Source organism: Equus caballus, chromosome 6, assembly GCF_041296265.1.
Source record: "Equus caballus isolate H_3958 breed thoroughbred chromosome 6, TB-T2T, whole genome shotgun sequence".
Taxonomy (NCBI): Eukaryota; Metazoa; Chordata; class Mammalia; order Perissodactyla; family Equidae; genus Equus; species Equus caballus.
Window position 1 is genome coordinate 84,392,215 of NC_091689.1, and position 21,155 is coordinate 84,413,369.

A 21,155-nucleotide genomic window follows, 5' to 3' on the forward strand; every position below is an offset into this window, starting at 1 on the left:
AGGAGCATTGCAGAACTGCTTTTCTTGTTGGAGGAGATTAGGGCTCTGGTCCGAAGACACGTCAAAGTGATACAGCAGTACCACCTTCAGTACCTGGCCAGATTTGATGCTGTTGTGCTCAGTGACATCATTCAAGTAGGTTTAATTGATTATACTTTGGAAATCTCAGGGGGATCCCTGGTTCTTTTCTCCTGGGGCCACCCTGGCTGGATCTCATGCTTTGTAGATTGTGTGTTAAAAAGCCCGATTTTCCCCACTACATTTGTTAAAAACAAACAAACAAACAGACCAATAATCTTGGCAGTCTTTTTTTCCTAAGTGAACTACCTAGAAATAAGAGAGAAAAGTAAAGAGAAATTGGGTGTTAGCATGGTAGGGGACCCCGGGAGCTTCCTCCATCTCTTGCTTGGCTCTTTCTCTCTGTGTGTGGCACTTAGCAGTTCTTTTGCCTTCATACACTGACTGAGCCTTGTGGTCCTTGTTTCTATCCTCCTGGAACCTATGCCTACTTGATGGTAACTCAGCTTCTCTTTTAGAACCTGTCTGTGTGTCCTGAGGAGGAGTCCATCATAATGTCCTCATTTGTCAGTACTCTCTCCTCTCTGAATCTCAAACAAGGTAACTGGAAGGAAGTGGAGGAGGAAGGGTATATGTGAGGGTGAGCATCTTTTTTTCTAGAAATATTCACATCTTGAGCCAGGGAATGGGACAAGATGACCATTCTATAAGTTGCATATAAGGTACTGTTTTATTATTTCCTTTTAAACTTCTGTTTTTCTTGCAGTTGATAATGGAGAGAAATTTGAATTCTCTGGATTGAGGCTAGACTGGTTCCGTCTCCAGGTAGGTCTGTTCCTGTTAATGATCCTCCATTCTCAAGGTTCTTCCTCCCTCACAATCCCTTCTCTTTTTATCTCCCAAGCTCTGCTGTATAGAGTGATTCAACACTGGAAAGTGCTGATTGGAGAGGACAAAACTTAGCCAAACTGTAGCCCCAAGGCTGGAGGTCCTTTTCATTTAGCTTGTTTTTCTCCCCTCTTTCCCCAACTCCAACCACAGGCATATACCAGTGTGGCTAAGGCTCCCCTGCACCTGCATGAGAACGCTGACTTAGCCAAGGTGATGAACCTCATTGTCTTTCACTCCCGAATGCTGGACTCAGTAGAGAATATGCTGGTGGAAACTTCTGACTTGTCTACTTTCTGGTATGTCCTGATTTACAGCTCTTTATCAATTGACCTGATCTCTTGCCTGGTGTCTGTGGAGGACAGTAATTCCTCCAGACAGATGGGAAAGTCTTGGTTTCTGTGAGATCTCCTTAAAGGCAGATGCTCAAACTCCACAGGTCACTCATTATAGCTTCTACCAAGTGATAGGAATTTGGAGTTGATTTCCTTTGGTTCTGGCTTCTTTAGGAAAGCCATCTGGACTTTCCACAGCCTTCCCTTCTCTGGGATAATTCATCTATATGTCTTTTTCTTCGCTGTTATCTTTGGAACCTTCTTCAGCTTCTTTTTATTCTTGGGACATTGTGATTTAAAAGAGATATGGAAAACTGGGAGGTTTAGTGAAGAGATCTAAAAATAATTGAGAGGGCTGGAGAATAGGGCCTTTGGAGAATGGAAATTAGTTGGTCTTCCTTTGGTATCATTCAGCATTTATTAAGTGACCACTGTTGTGTGAACTTTATGCACAAACAAACCACACAACATGTTGGCTCTGCTTCTGCATTCAGTATGGGTGGGGAGGGTGGGGAGTATAACACCCACATGTGGAAAGGGCATCAACATAATAATTGCAACTGTACGGAAGTATAAAAAGAATGCACTACGTTGAGAGGGTACAGGGTTGAGGACAGGTCAGCCTCGTGAAGTTAATCTGAGAAAGTTCTCTGGAGGCTGAGTGTCAAATTTTGGGAGGGATATGAATTTGTGGTACTGAAGGACTTCTAAATTAGGGGGAATGGACCAAATCATGCAGAGGTTCTGAGGGAGGATTAGCAAATTTTGTACAAGGAAAGGGAAGAAGATTATCACTAAACTGCCTTGGGGTCCAGTATAAATTCTGAAAAGGATGTTTCTTAAGGATAGGGAAATTAAGGAGGGAGTGGTGATGTCAATAAATTTTTGTTGAAAGAATGAATATTCTCTCTACCTCAAAGGGCCCGGTTCCTAAACCCTGGTTTTAAGTCTCTTTCCACTTTCTCTGCAGCTTTCATCTCCGGACCTTCGAGAAGATGTTTGCTATGACCCTGGAGGAACCTAACATGTTGCGTTATGCCATTGCTTTCCCTCTGATTTGTGCTCATTTTGTCCACTGCACTCATGAGATGTGTCCAGAGGAGGTGGGTACCTCGAACTCCACACCTTGTCATCTCTCTGATCACATCTCATTCTTGTTACCCTAAAATAGAATTCCAAAGGGTTGATTTTGGTCCCAAGAAGGGTACAAACATAGGTATGTGATACGAGTTCCTAATGTCTCAGCTTTATGTAGAACGTGTCCTCTCTCTGGGTGTCAGTTTCTTCTTCTGTAGAAGGAGTGGATGGCTCAGGTCAGGGGATCAAAGCAGCATGAGGAAGCAGTGGCTGTCATGGTGATGATAATTTCTTTCATGGTTCCTCTTTCCCAAAGTACCCCCACCTGAAGAACCATGGGCTTCATCACTGCAACTCCTTCCTGGAAGAACTGGCCAAGCAGACCAGTAACTGTGTCCTGGAGATCTGTGCCGAACAGCGAAACCTGAGTGAACAGGTGGGCGCAGTCCTCTCTCTCATTCAGTTTTGCCTCTACCTTCTTGCGGTGCCTTCCTTCTATCTACCTTTGTCTTCCTCTCAGATCCAGGTTCTCTCAGATCCAGGTTCTCTAACCCCTTCTCTCAAGTAGGGCTGGAGCTTTTGTGTACTTGAGTTTATGGCAGGATTCTTTTCTTAGTGTAGTCCGTTGAGTCTTTTCTCCTGTAGGACTAGGTAGAAGTGTCTAAAAATACTCTTATTTGAACAGCTGCACTTCAACAAAATCTGTGCTCACATCTGAAGAGTTCTGAGAGCTGAGTTAACTTTCTAATTTATTTCCCCTCTTCTCTCTGCCTTGTGTACACATCCTTAGGACAGTGGCCCCCAGATCACCTGTCTAGTCTCACCTTCCTGTCCATCTGCACCCTAATCTGTGGCTGTCTGAACATATTCAGGCACCTCCTCTGTGTTTATCCTCAGGGCGGCTTTCTTGACCTTGTTTGCTTGTTTTCCCCTCCTCTCTCTTGACTGACTCATAGCACCTGGTCGTGATTAGCTCAACCTAAATTTCAGAAAATTTGCAAATGGGGAACTTATTCTGCTGTTGCCCTGGAGTCTTTTAGGTTGCCTAGACTACCCTCCCTTCCTAGGGTTGAGTCAGGCTTTGTAGCAACTTTGGTAGGAGGGGAGCCAGGGACAGTGTGTGTGTGTGTGTATACGTTATACATATCCACTGTTGTATTGTTACTTAACCTTTCTACTTTCTCATACGTAAAATGGGGATAAAAATAGTTTCTTCATAGAGGTATCATAAAGTTTAAATGAAATAGAGTATCTTAAATGTTTGGTATACAACTCTCAGCAGATGTTAGCTGTTATATTATTTGATACTTACTGGGCACTACGCTGGGTTTTTGGGATGGGGTCCCAGAAGGAAGGGACACAATCCCTGCCCTAGGGGAATGTCCCAGTTTAAGGGAAAAAGGAGTACAAATACATGTTTGAAATACATTTAAATAAATAATGCAAGGAAGATATGCAAACAAGTACAATCATGGGTATATTCATCACAGTTTGAATACCTGCTACATGCAAGAGGCATAATTAAAGAGACCTGCTCAGTGCTGTATCTGGGATGACTAAAACATTATATAAGTAATTATTTTCACACACACCAAACCTTTTGCCCCCAAATGAGTATTGGCTCCTCCATAGTTATTTTGAATAAATAGTTAATGATGTTGCCGTTACTAATGGAGTTGCAATTTTTGGAACTGCTTTCAGAATCTACCGCACACACTTCTGTACAACTTCAGGGTTGACACATCTTTATCCATCAAAGTGGACTTGATTTTTTTGAAACAGTAAGAGGTTGGACTTAAAAAACAATGTGTGACTAGAAAGTAACCAAGCCAGTTTTCTCATGGCTCTTGTGCTTCTCTAAGGGTGATTCCGAATGAGGGGTCTCTAGACACACTCTGCACGTGCTCGGCAGCCGTGGGCTAAATGGAGAGAAGTCCGGGGTGATTATCCTGAGGAGATATCTGAATATATAATTGTATCTTATATTTTCTGTCTGGCTAACTGGGGTATCTTGGTGAAGAGGAGAGACGCAAGATTTATGTTTAAACCAAATAGCAAGAAATATGACATCTTATTAAAAAAAACAAAAAGAAGGGGAAAGAGAGTGCTGGCACCTTGTGAGCTGTGAGTGTTTGGAGGGCTGTGGTGGTGTGGGTAACTGTCTCCATGGGACAGAATATGAAGGAGTGCAGTAAGTGAGATGGTTGTTCCATACTAGCAACAGAACAACTGTCCTCCAAGGTTGGAAGACCCTGGAAAGTGTAATTGAGTGGAGCTCTTAGATCTCATTCTTCTTGCTTGAATTTTTCCATTAGGAAAGACTCTCAGGATGTGGGGAGGGGATTGATGATCTCAGCCCTAAAACACACTGGCATCTTGAGACTTTGAGCCTAAACATGGGGAGGTATTTAATGAAAACTAAAAGAGGTGAGCACATTCCAAATAGGCCCCCATTAGAGAAAGAGATGCTGGAAGGAGAGAGAGAAAGGCAGAAAGATAAAAGAAGAGACAATAATGGAGGGACCTTTTTATAACTGTTGGATGGGCTAGTCTGCAGTTTTAGGAGCAAATCTCAGTTCTCCATTGACTTGTGTTTGCTTCTAAAGCTTCTACCTAAGCACTGTGCCACTACCATCAGCAAGGCCAAGAACAAGAAAACCATGAAGCAGAGGCAGACTCCCAGAAAAGGAGAGCCTGAGAGGGACAAGCCAGGAGCTGAAAGTCACAGGAAGAACCGCAGCATTGTCACCAAGTGAGGACCTGGGCCCTGGAGGGCCAACTGGGCACTGCAGCCAAGAGGGGAGAGCAGGGGAGAGGGAAGGTGACACAGCAAAAGAACGTGGAAGTGGTGGTGGGGAATGGCAGATATGGAAGAGCACTTAAATGTGAATTTTCTACTTTGCCTTGGAAGTCAGCATCTATGTATACTGTTCTAAGCTGCGTGTTCCTAGAAGATGAAAGGGGTCTGAGGGTCATGGGTCCAACAAATCCTTCCCGGATACAACAGGCAGTACCAGACCTGTAATCAGAGCTCACTTTACTTCCTCCATTTTACCCAGCATGGACAAGCTACACCTAAATTTGACAGAACTGGCACTGACAATGAATCACGTACACAGCTTCTCTGTGTTTGAACACACCATCTTCCCTTCTGAGTACCTCAGCAGCCACCTGGAGGCCAGACTCAACAGGTATCACCCTTTCCTTGTCTTCTATGTTTGCATAATGGTAGTTCTCAAAGTTGGGTTCCATTAGATTCATCTTGGTGGTCATTCTGATGCTGTCGATCTGGCATAGGTCCCAAGCATCTCTATTAAAAACAAACAAACAAAAAGAACTCCAAACCTCTACAGGTGGTTTTGATGAACAGCCGGAATTGATCATCACTGGTTTAGTGGAGTGCGTGGGGACTTTGCAGTCGGCAGACCTGTGTTGACATCCTGGCCATTAGTTAAGACACTAGAGCAGGTTATCTAACTTGTTTGAGCCTTAGTCTCCTACTCCGTAAAGTAAGGATAATGATATTTACCGTACAATCAGAATGAGCTGTGATTGAGAATTGGTAGAGAATTAAAGATAATGAGGGGCTGACCTGGTGGCATAGTGGTTAAGTACGTGCACTCCACTTTGGTGGCCTGGGGTTCAGCAGTTTGGATCCCGGGCGCAGACCTACTCACCGTTTGTCAAGCCATGCTGTGGCAGATGTCCCACATTTAGAGTAGAGGAAGATGGGCATGAATGTTAGCTCAGGGTCAATCTTCCCTCACGCCCCCCCCCAAAAAGATAATGAGTAGGAAGTTCCTGACATATATAGGCCTCTATAAAATAAATTCCCTTCCCTTTACTTTGCCTCTCATTCCATTGCCCCCTAAAGTAGGAGGAACATTCCTTATATTGGAATTGAGCACTATAATCAGCAATTAGGAGAATGAGGGGAAGAATTGTTATGAATGATCCCCCTAGTCTTCTATGTGTTGTTTTAGAATATATAGTATATTCACTCATTCATTCAACAAATATTTATTGAACATCTACTGTGTGTCAATGGTATTCTAGAAGCTATTGATACAGCAGTATACAAAACAAATAAAAATGCCTGCCCCCATAAACCTTACCTTCTAGAGGGAGAGAGAGAGAAATAAAATGAGAAAGTAGGATATATAGTAGAATAGATAGCGATAGGTGCTAAGAAGAAAAATGAAGGAGGAAAGGGAGATAGGAAGTGTGGTGGTGGTGATTGTGTGTTGTGATTTTACGTACGGTGGCCAGGGAAGACCTACTTGAGAAAGTGACATTTGAGTAAACTCCTGAAGGAATTGGGGAAGCCAAGTGTGTGACCATCTGGGGCAAGAGCATTCTAGGCAGAGGAAACAGCAAGTACAAAGGCTCTGAGGTGGGAACATGCCTGGGTATTCAGGGGATGTGGAGGAGGCCAGGATGGCTGGAGCAGGCTGAGTCAGGGAGATGGGTAGGACGTTAGGTTAGAGAGGCTGGAGGAGTGGCAGGCTGAGTATGTGCTTCTATGTCATTGCAAGGACTCTGGCTTTTATTCTGAGTGAGAGGGGAGCTCTGGCAGGGTTTGAGCAGAGCAGTAACACTATTTCACTCAATATTTCATTCTGGATCATTCTGGATCATTCTGGCTGTGCTAAGGGGGGAAGGACAGAGGAGGGAGAACAGTTTGGAGTCTGTGTTTTGATTGTGGGAGATGCAGGATTATTTTTCAATTAGGTTTTTGCTTGGGTGACAGTAAAATTAATTTGTTTTCATTCTGTACACATTAGCTATATGGAAGGAAGTGTGTCAGGTACATATGCAGTGTCAAGAAGATGGCAATTTGATAATCATCCATGTGCAAAACTTCAGAAGCTGGCAGAGGTTTCTAGGTCCTGGAGCAGCATGGGTGTGATATCCTAGTTTCCACTGAACATCTCAAATACTTCCTCCTTGAAGTCATTGTTCCTAAAGCCCCAGGTGATACCTCCCCTCTTTTCCTTTTCATCTGAGGAGCAGGCCCTGCCTTCCTCTCCCTCCCATAAACATTGTGCCAAAAACATAAAACAAACGAGAAACTCCCAGACATCTGTGGCTTTAGGAATAATCTGAGAAACTCATTCACACTGAGGTGCAAATGACTGACAAAGGCTCATCGTTGAAAAAGGGTGATGTTCCTCTTTCCCCTACTGTTTACATCTTAACAAAGAAAAAAGTCAAAGGACTGACTCTAATTGTGAATCCTCAGGGAGGGTATTTTGGAAGGCCTTAGGGGTGCAGAGGGAGGGGTGTTCCTCGTGTGCCCCTAAAATAATTCCGCGTGGGCAGTTATTCTCCCTTCTCTAGGGCGCCTCTAGCTGCATGCCAGCCAAGAGTGCTCTCTCTCCAGCCCCGACAGCCTGGGATTGCACTGCACTGCCAAGGATTCTGGATGTGGTTTTCCATTTCTGATAGGAGTTGCAACTAATTCTTTCTAAGGAGAAAAGACAAATACTGCCCCTGAGGATGCAGGTGGTGTGAGCCTGCAGGTAGAGACAGATGGTATTTGAGAGGCCAGGTCCTTGACCTCCTGACCTCATTTCTCCAGAGGAGGCAGAAGAGTATGGTGGTTAGGAATCAAATATTACTGAATTCAAGTCCCAGCTCTGCCACTTGCCAGCTGTGTGGTCTTCACAGATAGCAGCTGACTTCCTATCTCTGTGTCTCGGTTTCTCCACCTGTAAAACGGGGATAATAATTGTGCATACCTTACTGGGTTGCTCTGAGGTTTAAATGAGATAATGTGTGTAGTTAAATCATAGTGCAGCACCTGGACCACAGTATCAATGTGGTAACTGTTACTGTGTTTATTATGATTGTGATTATGATTTTTGTCACCAGAGCCATTGTTTGGCTGGCTGGCTACAATGCCACAACCCAGGAGATCGCAAGGCCTTCTGAGCTGTTGGCAGGAGTCAAAGCGTACATCAGTTTCATACAGTCACTGGCCCAGTTTTTGGGTGCAGATGTTTCCAGAGTCATCCGCAATGCCCTCCTGCAGCAGACACAGCCACTGGACTCGTGTGGGGAACAGACCATCACCACTCTCTACACCAATTGGTCAGTGTTGCTTATCCTCTCCACTGCCTTACTGCTGTGTTAGCACTTTTTCCTTCACACAGTAGGACCTCTGGTCCATGCATTTTAGTTCCCACGGTCAGAGACCCCCAAACAGAGGCTCCTTTCTGCTTGAGGATTGGGGCAGTGAACTGGGCGAAACCCAGATCTCCTCTGTCCACCATGAGGTTTCTTTCTACCCTTCCGTGTAACATCTGTCGACCTACTCTGTAGTAGTTTGACCTTTTTCTTCTTAATCTCCAGTTCCTAACCTTCCCCTTCTGGATTCTTACTGTTTTAATTTCAAATGCTCTCTTTTCCTCTTTCTGAAGTTCTCTTATTTCTCTTTTCATCCAGCTTCTTCTGAAGACCATTCTGTCTAACACTATCTCTCCGGATGCTATCTCCTCACCCCCTGACATGACCGTGTCAAATCTAGTAGATTGTTCTTAATAGGGAAGGGGGCCACCTCCCCAAAACCGGAGGAGGTAGGAATCGGCAATATTTCCTTTGGGATTTTAAGGATGGAAAGGAGCTGGATTCCTACCTCCCCAAGCCACTGGGTGGCGCTCCTAATCCAATATCAGCTCAGCAGGAGCCGGGCTGCAAAGAACCCCCTGAGAAGGGGGAAGACTGAGACAAGGTTTGCAAATACAGACGCCAACAGGGGCTCAGGTAAAGTAACTGAGTGTTGTGGGCTAGGTGGGGACTTTGAGTAGCTGGAGAGGGGATGCCCCTCCAAAGGCGGCAGACACTACTTAGCTCCCCCTGATTGCTGCCCCACTAAATTCTCATTTTTAATGTAAAACTCTCAATTTCAAAATTTTGACAACTAATTCAAATTAAAAGGAAAAAAATACTGCACCTTTGACGCCTGGGTTTGGCCCACTTGTGGCTAGCTTGTGACTTCTTTAAGACCAGGCCCAGAGCTAGGGTTTGGATGAGTGGCAGAGGTTGGCCAAGTCCTCCTCTGCTGACACTGGCTGAAGGCCTTCTCAGCTTGTCCAGGGGTCAGGAGAGAGTAAATGAAGACTGGATAACCAATGTTCAAGGGGCTTCTCTCTGTCCAGGAGGTTTGACTTGAGACCCGCTTCCAGGATCCTGGGTCCTCAGTCTACCGTTCTCCTTGGAGAGGGTGAACCTAAATATATTTCAGAGGGGCCCAATTAATAGGAATTTTTTTCTTGTCAGCCTGGGCTTGTCTTACTTGACAAAGGCCAAGGGTGAGAGGTCGAGAGGAATGAATGGTTGGAAAAGAGCAGGGGCCGAGGGAGGGGAGTGCACACCATTACATTTGATAGCCCAGCCAAATACCCTGCAGACTGGAGACAAAGCGGAATTACATTACTGCCCGTTGTTTTTGAGCCAACAGCTTGGGGTGTTAACTAGAGTGTTGTACTGTGTTCTTTGAGTCTCTTCTCCGCACCCCAGCCTTTGGCGGAGTTTCTCTTCCTGAGCCCAGTGGTTGTGGTAGGGAGCAATGGTAGGGACAAGGAATTGAGCACTAATCTTCCATGCTTTCTTGGCCAACCCTGTAGGTACCTAGAAAGTCTGCTTAGACAGGCAAGCAGTGGAACCATCATCCTCTCGCCAGCCATGCAGGCCTTCGTCAGCCTCCCCAGGGAGGGGGAGCAGAACTTCAGCGCAGAGGAGTTCTCTGACGTCTCTGGTGAGCCCCGGGCCTGGTCTCCTTGTCAAGGAGCAGCGCCTTTCCCCTCAATGCCATATCTCAGCCTGCGGACTCCATCTAAATTCTTCTGCCTTCCCAGAGGCTCATTCTGTACTCTTCTCAGCATCTCTGCTAGATTCCACTTTAGGAACAATAAAAGGAGATTCCAAGTGAGACCCAGAATTGAGGAGCAGCCTGCGGGTTGAAGGTGGAGAGAGAAAATGAGGGGAGTTAGGAGCTAGGCAGGGCATTCAAGTCACTGAAAAGGTTTAGTCTTCCGAGGGTGGTAAGTGGTTATTTTCCATTTCCACAATGAATGAAGAGTAGGACATATAATGAATGGTAAGAGAGAAATGTGAGGAAGACATTCTGGTTTTTGGAATTATTACACAGTGATCTGATGTCATGGCATCTTTTTCCCTAGGGATATATTTTAAAGCCTTAGCTGGTGCTTGGATTGCTGATATTTAATAATGAAATAATAGATGACATTTATTGTGGACTAAGTTGTAAATGTTCACATGTATTAACTCCTTTAATCCTCACAACATCCTTGAGGTAGATACTCTTATTGCCCCATTTTACAGATGAAGACTGAGACACGGAGAGGTTGAGGAGCTTTGCCTAAAGTCACACATTCACAAATGGTAGAACTGGGATTTCACCTCAAGGCAGTCAACTTCCAGAACCCGGGTGCTTAATCGCTGTGTAGTGCTCTTCCCCGTGTATGGAAGTGCTTGTGTGTCTCAAGGCGGGTGGGTAAGGAGTGTGCAGTGAATGAGTTGGGAAGTCGTTCTCTTTTTAAAGAGGGCTTGAAGCCATACAGATCCTTTTTAATAGATTTGTTTTACTGACTGATTCATGAACTATTCTACTGCTTCCTCCTTCCTCTGTATAAATCATGGATCCTGCATGGCATCTGGGACAGGTAGGAGATGTTCAATGACCCTGCCCTCTCCATTCTTCCCTTTCCTTGAATGGTGTTATGAGAGTCAGAGTCCATAGTTCTGTTTTCATGCTCTGTCTCCTTCTCACCCTCATTCTGACTCTCTCAGTAAGCTGACCCTACTCTTTACCTGCTGGAAGTTTCAGATGTCCCCTTCTCATTAACTCCTCCCACAAACTGTAGGCAGCATCTAAAATCAGCTTTAGGTCTTGCTGACAACTGATGAACAGCGGGAGGTAATGCTGATTCCCCCTTCTACCACCCCCACCCCAATTTCCCTGGGTTACCATGGTGATGGGGCAATGCTACTGCAAAAATAGATAGATGGAAAGAGAAGGATGCCCTGGGGTTACTAGCCTGAGTAGAGAAGACTAGAGTAAGGAGGTTTGGCAGATCCAAACTGGTAGATCAGTGCGTCTCCTCTCCATCTGCTCCAGAGAAGGCAATTCAGCCCCTCTTCCTCCCTGTCAGCCATTTTAGCATTATCTAAGTTGACCAGTTAGGAAATCCTTTTCTAGTTCTCAGCTCAATTCTTTATATTGTAAATAGATGATTCTCAAAATGTCTAGTATTTACTCCAGACAAAGCTCTGTGTCAGCTGCTGTGACCAGATCCACGTTCTGTGTCGTTGGTGGAGATGGAGAGCAACTCGTCCCGCCTTCAAAGACTTGAGTGTAGCGCCTTGCCTTCCTTTTCTCTCTGAACTCTTATTCCCCATGTTAAACTCACCTTTCTTCTACTGGTCTCTGGTTGGTACTTCTGGTCTTCTATGGTTCTCCCTGCTGGGATGGCCCACAGCCAGAGAGCACTGCTAGAGCTCCTTCCTCTCTGAACTTGTCACTGGTGTTTCTAGCGTGGGATTTCCCCAGCCGGGTTCTATTTACTTCACAAAGGGCCAGCAGCAGGCTGGGGAGGGAGGGAAAGGCACTGGGCCGACTGGAGGGAAGAAGGATTTAGAGGAAAAACAACTGGGACTCTGGGGATGTGTGTTGATTATGTAAAAAGAAAAGGCTGCTCAGGGGAGGAAAACTTGGATGGAGAGGCAGTAAATAAGGGAAAGGGAGGGAGGAACACAGAAAAGCCAGGCCTTAGATAAGGAGCTGTCGTGCGATCTCTTGGGACCCAGTAAAGGGCCGTAAGGCATTGCGCGGGGTTTCTGGTATGGGCCCTGGAGTTGGTTAAGTGAACCTGGACAAGCACTTAAGCCCCCAAGTCTGTTAAACCAGGATGATGTGCCATATATGTCAGAGGGCTGTCAATAATTATCATAATAATCCCTTATTCATATATATCTTTATAGTTTTCTAAGGCTTTTATAATATAGTATCTTATTTACCTTTATATCGACTCTGTGAGGTATTCAGGGCAGATATTAATGTCTTCGTTTTACAGAGAAGTGAACTGAGGCTCAGAGACGGTCAGTGACTTGTTTGAGGTCTTACATCTGATAAAGTTAGTTCAGCAAGAGTAAAACCCAGGTACCACATAAAGGGGCTTGGGAAAGTATAGATTCCTGTAAGAATGTAAACAGTTGTGGGGCTGGCCCGGTGGTGCAGAGGTTAAGTTCGCACGTTCTGCTTCTTGGTGGCCGGGGTTTCGCTGGTTTGGATCCCAGGTGCAGACATGGCACTGCTTGGCAAAAGATATGCTGTGGTAGGCGTCCCACATATAAAGTATAGGAGGATGGGCATGGATGTTAGCTCAGGGCCAGTCTTCCTCGGAAAAAAGAGGAGGATTGACAGCAGTTAGCTCCGGGCTAATCTTCCTAAAAAAAAAAAAACAAAAACAAAGTAACCAGTTGTCATCTGTAGTAAGTCTGGGCATGAGTACCTGTGGGGAGAGGGTAAATTGTCCCATGAGCAGGCCAGACCCCATCACCTGAACGCAGAATTTCAGGCCACTTTTGCTTCCCAACTTCCCACTTCTTTTCCTTGCTGAAAAACATTTTAATGTTCAAATTTCTCGATAGCTATTGTGCAAATACTCCCGTGCCCTCTCAGTCTCACCTGGGATGTCTGTAACTCTGTTCCAGAGATGCGGGCCTTGGCTGAACTCTTGGGTCCCTATGGCATGAAGTTTCTGAGTGAAAACCTGATGTGGCATGTGACGTCTCAGATTGTGGAGCTGAAGGTACTGTGGAAGCAAGATCCGGGAAAAGGGTCCAGCCTCTGGGGAAAAGGGTAGAGCAGGGCACTGTGGGGAGATGTACAGTGGGTCTCCTCTTTCCTGCTTAATGGCTTTGTGTTGCGGCTGCAGAAGCTGGTGGTGGAAAACATGGATGTGCTTGTTCAGATCAGATCCAACTTCAGCAAGGCAGACTTGATGGCTTCTCTGCTGCCCCAGCTGACGGGTGAGCACCTCCTCTAAAGGGAGAAGGAACTGGGAAAAGCAGTGTGGTGACAGGGGCTTTTGGGAATCTGGGGGCTTGGATCAGTCTGAAGAAGCAAAACCACTGCTATTCTCCAAAGTTCTCTTCTCTGACGTTCTTCTTCCTCCTCAGGGGCTGATAATGTGCTGAAGCGCATGACCATCATTGGAGTTATCCTCAGTTTTAGGACCATGGCTCAAGAGGGACTTCGGGAGGTGAGCTGGGGGAGAGAGAGCTGCCACAGAATCACAGACACCTCTGTGGGTAGGGTTTGTGTGAGAGGTTGTGGAAATCCCTGGTGAGCATTGAGGAGAAAGGAGCTTAATTTGGTAGATGGCCTGGAAGATCTCTGGGGATAGATGAACCGAGGAAACCAGAGGCGTGAGGAGGAGGGTAGCACGGGAAGCTGGCTAGGTTCTTATCTAAGCTGAGGCCCTTTTTTGGTTTGTTTCCAAGTGAAGGCACCAGCCACTGTCCTGTGGGCTCATTTATCTTCTCTTTCCTCCAGGTTTTCTCCTCCCACTGCCCATTTCTTATGGGTCCCATTGAGTGCCTGAAGGAGTTTGTCACTCCAGACACAGACATCAAGGTATGGGGAAGTGCAAAGTGGAAGCCAACAAGGAGATTTTTGTTGTTGAACGAGGATGGAGCTAGGATCTTGTAAGGGAGAGAGGGCCCTGAAGAAACTGTAGGGAGAAGGGCCAGCATTTGAATAGGAAAACACTGGGGGAAATTTTGTGGAGAGTGGAGCATTGATCAGACAGATATTCTGGGAGAGAGAGGGCAGAGCTGGGGAGACATGGGTGGACAGAGAGAAGTGGGAGCCTGGGAGACCCTGTGGGGTCGGGGGAGGGAGAAGGGTAAGGTCTAGGATAGCATCTGTAGGTTTTCACCTCCCATGTGTAAATTAGATCCTGAACAGTGTGCAGACAAGTCCCCTCTTTGGTTAGGAGCTGAAGTACTTTTTATAAAAGATTTGTTCCTTCCATTCCCACCCACCTTGCCTGCCCTCAGAGTTTCCTTTCTTTTTCTGGCCTTTTCTTTCTCCTAGTTCTGAAACTTTCCAGTCCCTCTCTGTCTGTATCCCCTGCCTCAGGCCCAATTTACTACAGAGATGGAGAAAGGAAGAGGGGCTTCTGCAGGCTCCCCCTGCCCCAACTTGCATCATCTTGTCTCTTGAATCACTCGGAACAAACAAATATGTTGTGCAGGAAATAGAGCTGAAGGCTGGGAACACGGGCCTTCAAGCGCATAGGGCAGGCTACTTCTCTCATGACTGATTCCTTTAACAGACAGAGGTCTGTGGTAAGAGGAAGAATTAAAGTTAGATGTTAAGAAAAACTTCCTTACCTTGAGATCAAACGCATTGTGAAAATTCCTCCTCTCTCCAGAAATCAGATGAGGGTCAAGTGGTCATGGGGGCCAGGAGGGGGCGATGTTTTGCTAGGACGTCTGCCCCTTTTGAGTGGTCTTTGATTTTACGGAGAGCCTGGGTTTCTGGCAGCTGCTGATGTTGGGGCTGAATGTTCTAGCCTGTCAGGAGCTTGCCAACTGAACCTCCTGAGCAGCTCTGAGCTTTAGGCTCTGCCTGCCTGTGAAAATAAGTGGGTAGGGGTGGAGAGGGGGTGGCCAGACCGTCAGAGATTCTGTTACTGCCTCAGAGGGGTGAGATTAGGAGAAGAGAAAATAAGAGCCCTTCAGTCATCCCTTTCTTCTTCCAGAAAACTGCAGGTCATGGACCGGGTCCCTGATCTCCTAGGCCGTGGTTGCCACGAGCAGGGTCATCTAGTTCACAGTGAATTCAAATAAAGGGCAGAGCAGAATAAGTCTACAGTCTGGCTTCTGTGTCAAGTACCACAGGAGAAGTGTGTGTGTTGTTCTGTCTGTGGGGCTCTTTGCATAAGATATTCTACTTAGTTGCCTACTATTGAAACAATTATCCTTGTTCTCTCAGAACATTTTAAACTCGTTTTTTTAAGCCTCTAAATGGGTCTAAGTACTTGGTGTGGGAGTAGGAGTTTGGGGCTACTTCCTGGGAACCTTGTTCTGAGTACAATGAGGGATTCAGGTATCAATCAACCAATATTTATTGAATGCCTTCTGTGTGCTTAGCACTGTGTTAAACACTAGAGAGGATAAAAAGAAATGCTAAGTTCCTGGCTTTGAGCTGCGGGAAGAGGAGGAGAGGAATGATGTTTATTAGTCTATTAGTGACTCTGTTAGTCACTAGGGCCGATGCTTTACACCTGTGGTTTAATTTGATTCTCACAACAACTCTGTTTTCTGAGTTGTACAGAGGAGAAAACTGAGGATCAAAGAGGTTAAGTAACTTTTAGCCAAGGCCACACATTTAGTAAGTGGCGGTTCTAGGATTTGAACCCAGATCTCACTCCAAAACCTTTTTCTCCCCTCACTATGCCTTGAGGGTTCAAAGAATTACAATCCAGTTGGTGAGGTAAGCCATATGTTTCACCTCCTATCTGAAAAGACAATACGAGGTGCTGTGTGTGATCAATGCCAAGCCAGTGGTACCAGTTTAAGGAGGGAGAGATGGGTTTGGGTTGAACTAAACACGAAGGGTGTCACAAAGAATGTGAGATTTGAGTTAAGCCTCGAGGGATGGGTGTCACTAAGATATAGTAGAGGAGAGGAAAGACACTCTAGAAGAGGGTGGTCCGTGAACCAAAGTAAGGATGTAAGTCGTCATTTGGAGATAGTGAATAAATTACCCCGGCTGCATTGACTGTGGAAGCCTTTGGGGAAATAAACTTGAGAAAGGAAATTTGTACAATGCAGTATCTGAACGGTAAGCTAAAGCATTTGGGTTTTTTTCCTGTATGTTAGAGAGAGCTATAAAAGGAATACCTTAGGGGCCGGCCTGGTGGTGCAGTGGTTAAGTGCACACGTTCCACTTCAGCGGCCTGGGGTTTGCCGGTTTGGATCCCAGGTGCAGATGTGGCACCGCTTGGCAAGCCATGCTGTGGCAGGCATCCCACATATAAAGTGGAGGAAGATGGGCACGGATGTTAGCTCAGGGCCAGTCTTCCTCAGCAAAAAGAGGAGGATTGGCAGCAGATGTTAGCTCAGGGCTAATCTTCCTCAAAAAAAGAGAAAGGAAAACGCAGAAAAGGTGATAGTATACCAAAAGTTAAAAATCTGTGATCCAGGAATCCTGCATACTTGTAGCTTTTGCCAAGCACCTCTGTCCTAAGAATCTTCTCCAGAATGTTGTTTTCTTCTCTACCAGGTGACCTTGAGTGTCTTTGAGCTGGCCTCTGCTGCAGGAGTGGGCTGTGACATTGACCCAGCCCTAGTATCTGCCATTGCCAATATGAAAGCTGGTAAGATTGGGGAAAGGGGGCAAAGGAGGGCTTCGGTCATATTTTTGGTGGGAAAATGTCAATGTCAAAGAAGCCTTTATTTGGGATTGTGAATTCCTAGGATATAAGCTGGGAGCTAAGGAAAGACTTAAAGTGCCGTCCCTAACCCCCAGAAAGTACTTAGGCTGGCAGCTTCGCTTTCTAGTCAGGTTCCAACCAGATGATCTGTCAATCAGCTAAAAAGTATTAAGTGAGAGTCTGTTGGATGCTGAGCAAGTGCTCAAAGGAATTTACAATCTGGTTGGGGAAAGAAGATTAATGCAAATGAAACAATGAGAGAACAATACACAATAGTATAGGATTTCATGCTAAGTTGTGTGTATAGCATCTAAGATCCCAGAGTGATCTTGTGCTCTTCCCTCCCGTATAATCACCTTGACATTATTCACCGCCCCCCCTCCCCAATTTCCCATGATTAGTGCTTTCAAACCCATAGACACTCAAGATAGGATGGAACCAAGGGGCTGGTATTAAACTCTTTCAGAGTTGCCAGACTTGCCCGCCCTCTTCTTTCTTGGTTTTGGAGAGACTGTTTTCTCTCCTTCCTGCCTCTCCACCCCATCAGGCAGCTGACAGTGTCCTAGGACTGAGCATCAGCAGGGCCCTTGGCTAAGAGCTCTGCTCAGTCACCAGAGAGGCCTTCAGGACTTAGGCCCCTCGCTATAACTCCTGACCCTTACAGCAATAATGACTTGCCTCCAGTGCTTTGTAAAGTGTTTTCATAGTATTTTCTTATGTGGGCCTCAGGGTAAGGCTGTGAAGTTGGACCCGTGTGGAAGGTAACCCCTGTTTGCTGATCTTATTCCTTTTTCCGTCTTACTAGATGCTTCATCCTCTGAGGAAGAATACAAGGTGGCCTGCCTGCTCTTGATCTTTCTTGCCGTTTCCCTTCCACTCCTTGCCACCGACCCTTCTTCCTTCTATAGCATTGAGAAGGATGGTAAGTAAGGAGTAGGTCTGAGGGACCGGTGCTATTTACGTTAGTCTCCTGGGGTAGAGAGATGAGATGAGACATTTATCTGGAAAATACAGACTTCTGACTCAGGTGTAATGTTTTGTTTCAAAAAGCACTTGAGAATGAGCTCTCCATAAAATTCAATGGTAGTGAAATTTCATAGGAATATCCTCCTCCTAATCCTCAAATGCCTCCCAGCCCTTTTGGGGTCAAATAGGGGTGGTCCAGCCTGAAAAAATGAGGAATTACCAGCAGGGGTCAACTTGGGGTGGCTGACTTTGCTATTTCCTTTTGTTTGTCTCCCCTTCAATAATAATAACCTAGGTTACAACAACAACATTCACTGCTTGACCAAAGCCATCATCCAGGTGTCTGCTGCCCTCTTCACACTCTACAACAAGAACATTGAAACTCACCTCAAGGAATTTCTGGTGGTGAGTGGGTCTAGGTTATAAGGAATGGGAGACTGCAAAGTCTGGCGGGAATTGGTTTGACTTAAATCCATAAACAATTATTGTTGAGCAGGCCTTGGAGCTGAACCTCCCATCTAACTCGTTCAGTGAGTAGTGGAAGGCTGCTTTGTGAGAGGTAGGAGTTTCTTCTCAAGCCCCCAGCAGCTGGTATTTCAGCCTCTGCCCGATACTTGGAAAGAGTGTTGCACTAAGAGTCAGCAAATCTGAGTTCTAGTTCTGGATCTGACACTAAGAAATTGTATGACATCTGAAGAGCCAACCCGCAGAGCTTATTAAAATACAGATGCCCGATCCTTCTACCAGACCTCCAGAGTTAGACTATCCTAGGGTGAGTCCAGGCCTCTGTGTTAGTGAGGTCTCCAGGAGATCTGATGCGCAATCAGGTTGGAGAGACAGAGTTTTATAATCTATAAGGCTCTTTCTAACTCTAATACTGACAAAAAGTCAGACTTTTTTCAAATTCTCAAACTTTAGTGTAAATCAGAATCCCCTAGAGAATTTCTGATTCAGTAGATTAGAGGTGGGGCTGGAAAATTTGCGTTTCTAACAAGTCTCTGGTGGTGTTAATGCTGCTCATCCGCGGATCGCACTTTGAGAACCGCTGGTCTAGATTTCTAAGGACTGGAGCTTGCAGCCAGACGGCTGATTCTACTGTGGGTTATGTCCAATTTGTTTGAAAAAAATTGTTTTCAAAAAAATTTTAGCCAAAGTTTGACTGCCTGTAACTATCACCATTGATCTTAGTTTTGCCTCTGGAAAAACACAGACTAAGTAATCTCTTTCCATTGTTGAAAGAGGCCCCAGAGTTTTCTGTTCTAAATCCTCCATGGAGGAATCCCATCAATACACTTCTGATCCATGGTCCATTACCCACTGCCTGCTTGCGCATTCTCAGCAATAAGGAGCTTATTCCTTTGCAAAGCACGGTCCTGATTTAAGAACTAAGGCCTCATCTGTCTCCTTTTGGGAGAAAACACAGTAAATCAAATTCTCTGGGGAATCATACTATTGTCCTGAGAAGTGCATGTTGGGGACTTGGAAGCTTAGTTAGAGGGTCTCTGTTTACACTGGGCCAGCCAGCCAGAAAGGGCTGTGAGCATCTTAGATCTAAGGAGGATTCACACCACATCTCTAAGATGGGGTGAGGGGGAATCTCCCCCCTCCTTTTCCCCTCTTTGTTTGCTAAATGCAGGTAACCTGGGCCTGGGATGCAATTATTCACATTTCTTCCTCCCTCTTTGATCATTTGCGGTCTGGAGTGGATGGAGAGGACAGCCATTTGGGAGTTGATAGGAGGAGAATACTAAGAGCACTGTGTCTGAGTCAGAGGCCCGGCTTTCTCTCTAGTCGAGTTGGGGAGTCAGCTGTAAACAGGCTGATGACAGTGGTGTCTAGAGGCTGCCTAGGAAAAGAGATTAATCCTCTGGTTTACAGTATTACGTGCCTTTGTTCTAGGTTCTTTCCTTACCCCTTGCAGCCTCTGCCCCAACACCCCTGGCAACCCCTGTTGTCTGCACTGGCTGGTTTACAGGCAATGTGTGTCTCTGAAACCTAGGGGATTTTTTCCACCAGAGTCTCCAGGAACATCCTAGCACTTCTTAACTCTCCTCCTTGATCTTTTCTTAACTTCCTGTAGCCTGAGGCTGTCCTACTCTGACCTCCATAAAAATCTGCTTCCTTACAAATTCTTCCCTTACAGGTGGCCTCTGTCAGCCTCCTGCAGCTGGGCCAGGAGACTGACAGGCTTAAAACCAGAAATCGGGAGTCCATTTCTCTGCTCATGCGCTTGGTATGTACTGGTTTAAGTTGGTCTGGGAAAAGAGAGAGGAAGGGCCAAAGGGAGACTCTTCTTTAGGGTCTTTGGGTCCCTGCCATTGTCATCACCCAAAAGCATTAACTTAGAACTTCTGCCTTGCCCCTTTGGGTCTAGGACTCATATTCTGGTTAACATTCTAGACTTGTCCTGTAATCCCAAGGTACAAGGACTTCTCTGTGCAGGACAGGGCCTTCCTGGCCCTCAGCTGACCGGGTGCCTTTTCCTGCAATGTTCTCGGGTCTGACCTGGTGGGGCAGCTGTGTCCCTCATCCAGAACTGCCTGTGCAGTCCATGTTTGGTTTTACTTGACCACTTCCTACCACTGTATTTCTTGTCCTTAGAAATACTATGAAGAGGATGCTGGAGAGCCCAGAGCTGGACTGGGGGTGGGGGGATGGGCTCAGAGGAGGAAGGGATTTTAGCTGAAAAGTTACGAGGCGGGGAGCCAGGTGGGCCATGAATCAGGCAGGCCCTGCTTTCTCTGCTTTCTTCCTAAGCTGTGGGCCTTTCCCTACTTTGGCAGAAAGTTCTGGGACCTCTGACTCAGTTCTCTTTTACAATATCTTTTCCTCATGACCCTGTTTCCCTCTTCAACATGCTTACTCACTCTTTTGCTCTAAAGGTCGGATTCTGCAGGTTAGAACTGCACTTAGATGTGGACAGGAGGGGCTGCTGCCCTGGGCCCTGTGTTTCAGAGGCCCTCCTCTGGCCCGTGGGGAGAGGATATGCCCACCTGGAGCCGTGCTCTACCTCAAAGCCCCCGCTAAGGAGTTCTCTGCTAAGGAATTCTCTGCTAAGCGGCTCCAGCCCACTTGCAGGGCTTGTGCTTCTTCCCCAAGTCCATCCTCCTGAGGCTGGCAGTGCTGCTGGCAGATATGCCTCTAGTGCCCAAGGAATGTATGGCCAGAGGGTAGACGTGCAGGGAGGACGTCTACGTTTGTATGCAAAACCCCTCAAACTGGGGCTGGTTCCCTCTCCCCTGTTCTGGTGCTGAACTCTGAGGAGTCTGAAAATACTTAATTCAAACCTGGCCCTCCATGAAATTATAAAGGTATACTGTGGAGGTTGAAAGATAGAACGTAATGGTTTATTTGCTGTATTTAGTCATTTGGTGGCCTCCCATTTGTACTCTTGGCCAGG

At 46.1% G+C, this 21,155-nt stretch overlaps 1 protein-coding gene and 1 long non-coding RNA gene across 2 annotated transcripts in view; one reads left to right on the forward strand and one right to left on the reverse strand.

The window, feature by feature from the left end:
• The window catches only part of NCKAP1L (NCK associated protein 1 like), a 43,283-nt gene that overhangs the window by 18,468 nt on the left and 3,660 nt on the right, over positions 1-21,155 (forward strand). Inside the window, exons 14-31 of the mRNA XM_023643728.2 lie at positions 3-135; positions 537-618; positions 785-843; positions 1,060-1,205; positions 2,212-2,344; positions 2,635-2,754; positions 4,925-5,070; positions 5,378-5,509; positions 8,193-8,411; positions 9,947-10,077; positions 13,056-13,153; positions 13,280-13,373; positions 13,524-13,606; positions 13,900-13,980; positions 16,639-16,732; positions 17,595-17,711; positions 18,051-18,160; positions 19,899-19,988. Coding sequence (XP_023499496.2) covers positions 3-135; positions 537-618; positions 785-843; positions 1,060-1,205; positions 2,212-2,344; positions 2,635-2,754; positions 4,925-5,070; positions 5,378-5,509; positions 8,193-8,411; positions 9,947-10,077; positions 13,056-13,153; positions 13,280-13,373; positions 13,524-13,606; positions 13,900-13,980; positions 16,639-16,732; positions 17,595-17,711; positions 18,051-18,160; positions 19,899-19,988 — 2,068 coding nt within the window. The remainder of the gene's footprint in view (positions 1-2; positions 136-536; positions 619-784; positions 844-1,059; positions 1,206-2,211; positions 2,345-2,634; positions 2,755-4,924; positions 5,071-5,377; positions 5,510-8,192; positions 8,412-9,946; positions 10,078-13,055; positions 13,154-13,279; positions 13,374-13,523; positions 13,607-13,899; positions 13,981-16,638; positions 16,733-17,594; positions 17,712-18,050; positions 18,161-19,898; positions 19,989-21,155) is intronic.
• LOC138924694 (uncharacterized) lies at positions 6,323-11,890 on the reverse strand. Its single transcript, XR_011439784.1, has 3 exons — positions 11,753-11,890; positions 9,274-10,272; positions 6,323-8,029 (listed from the first exon to the last, which is right to left on the reverse strand). It is a non-coding gene; the product is annotated as an uncharacterized lncRNA (long non-coding RNA).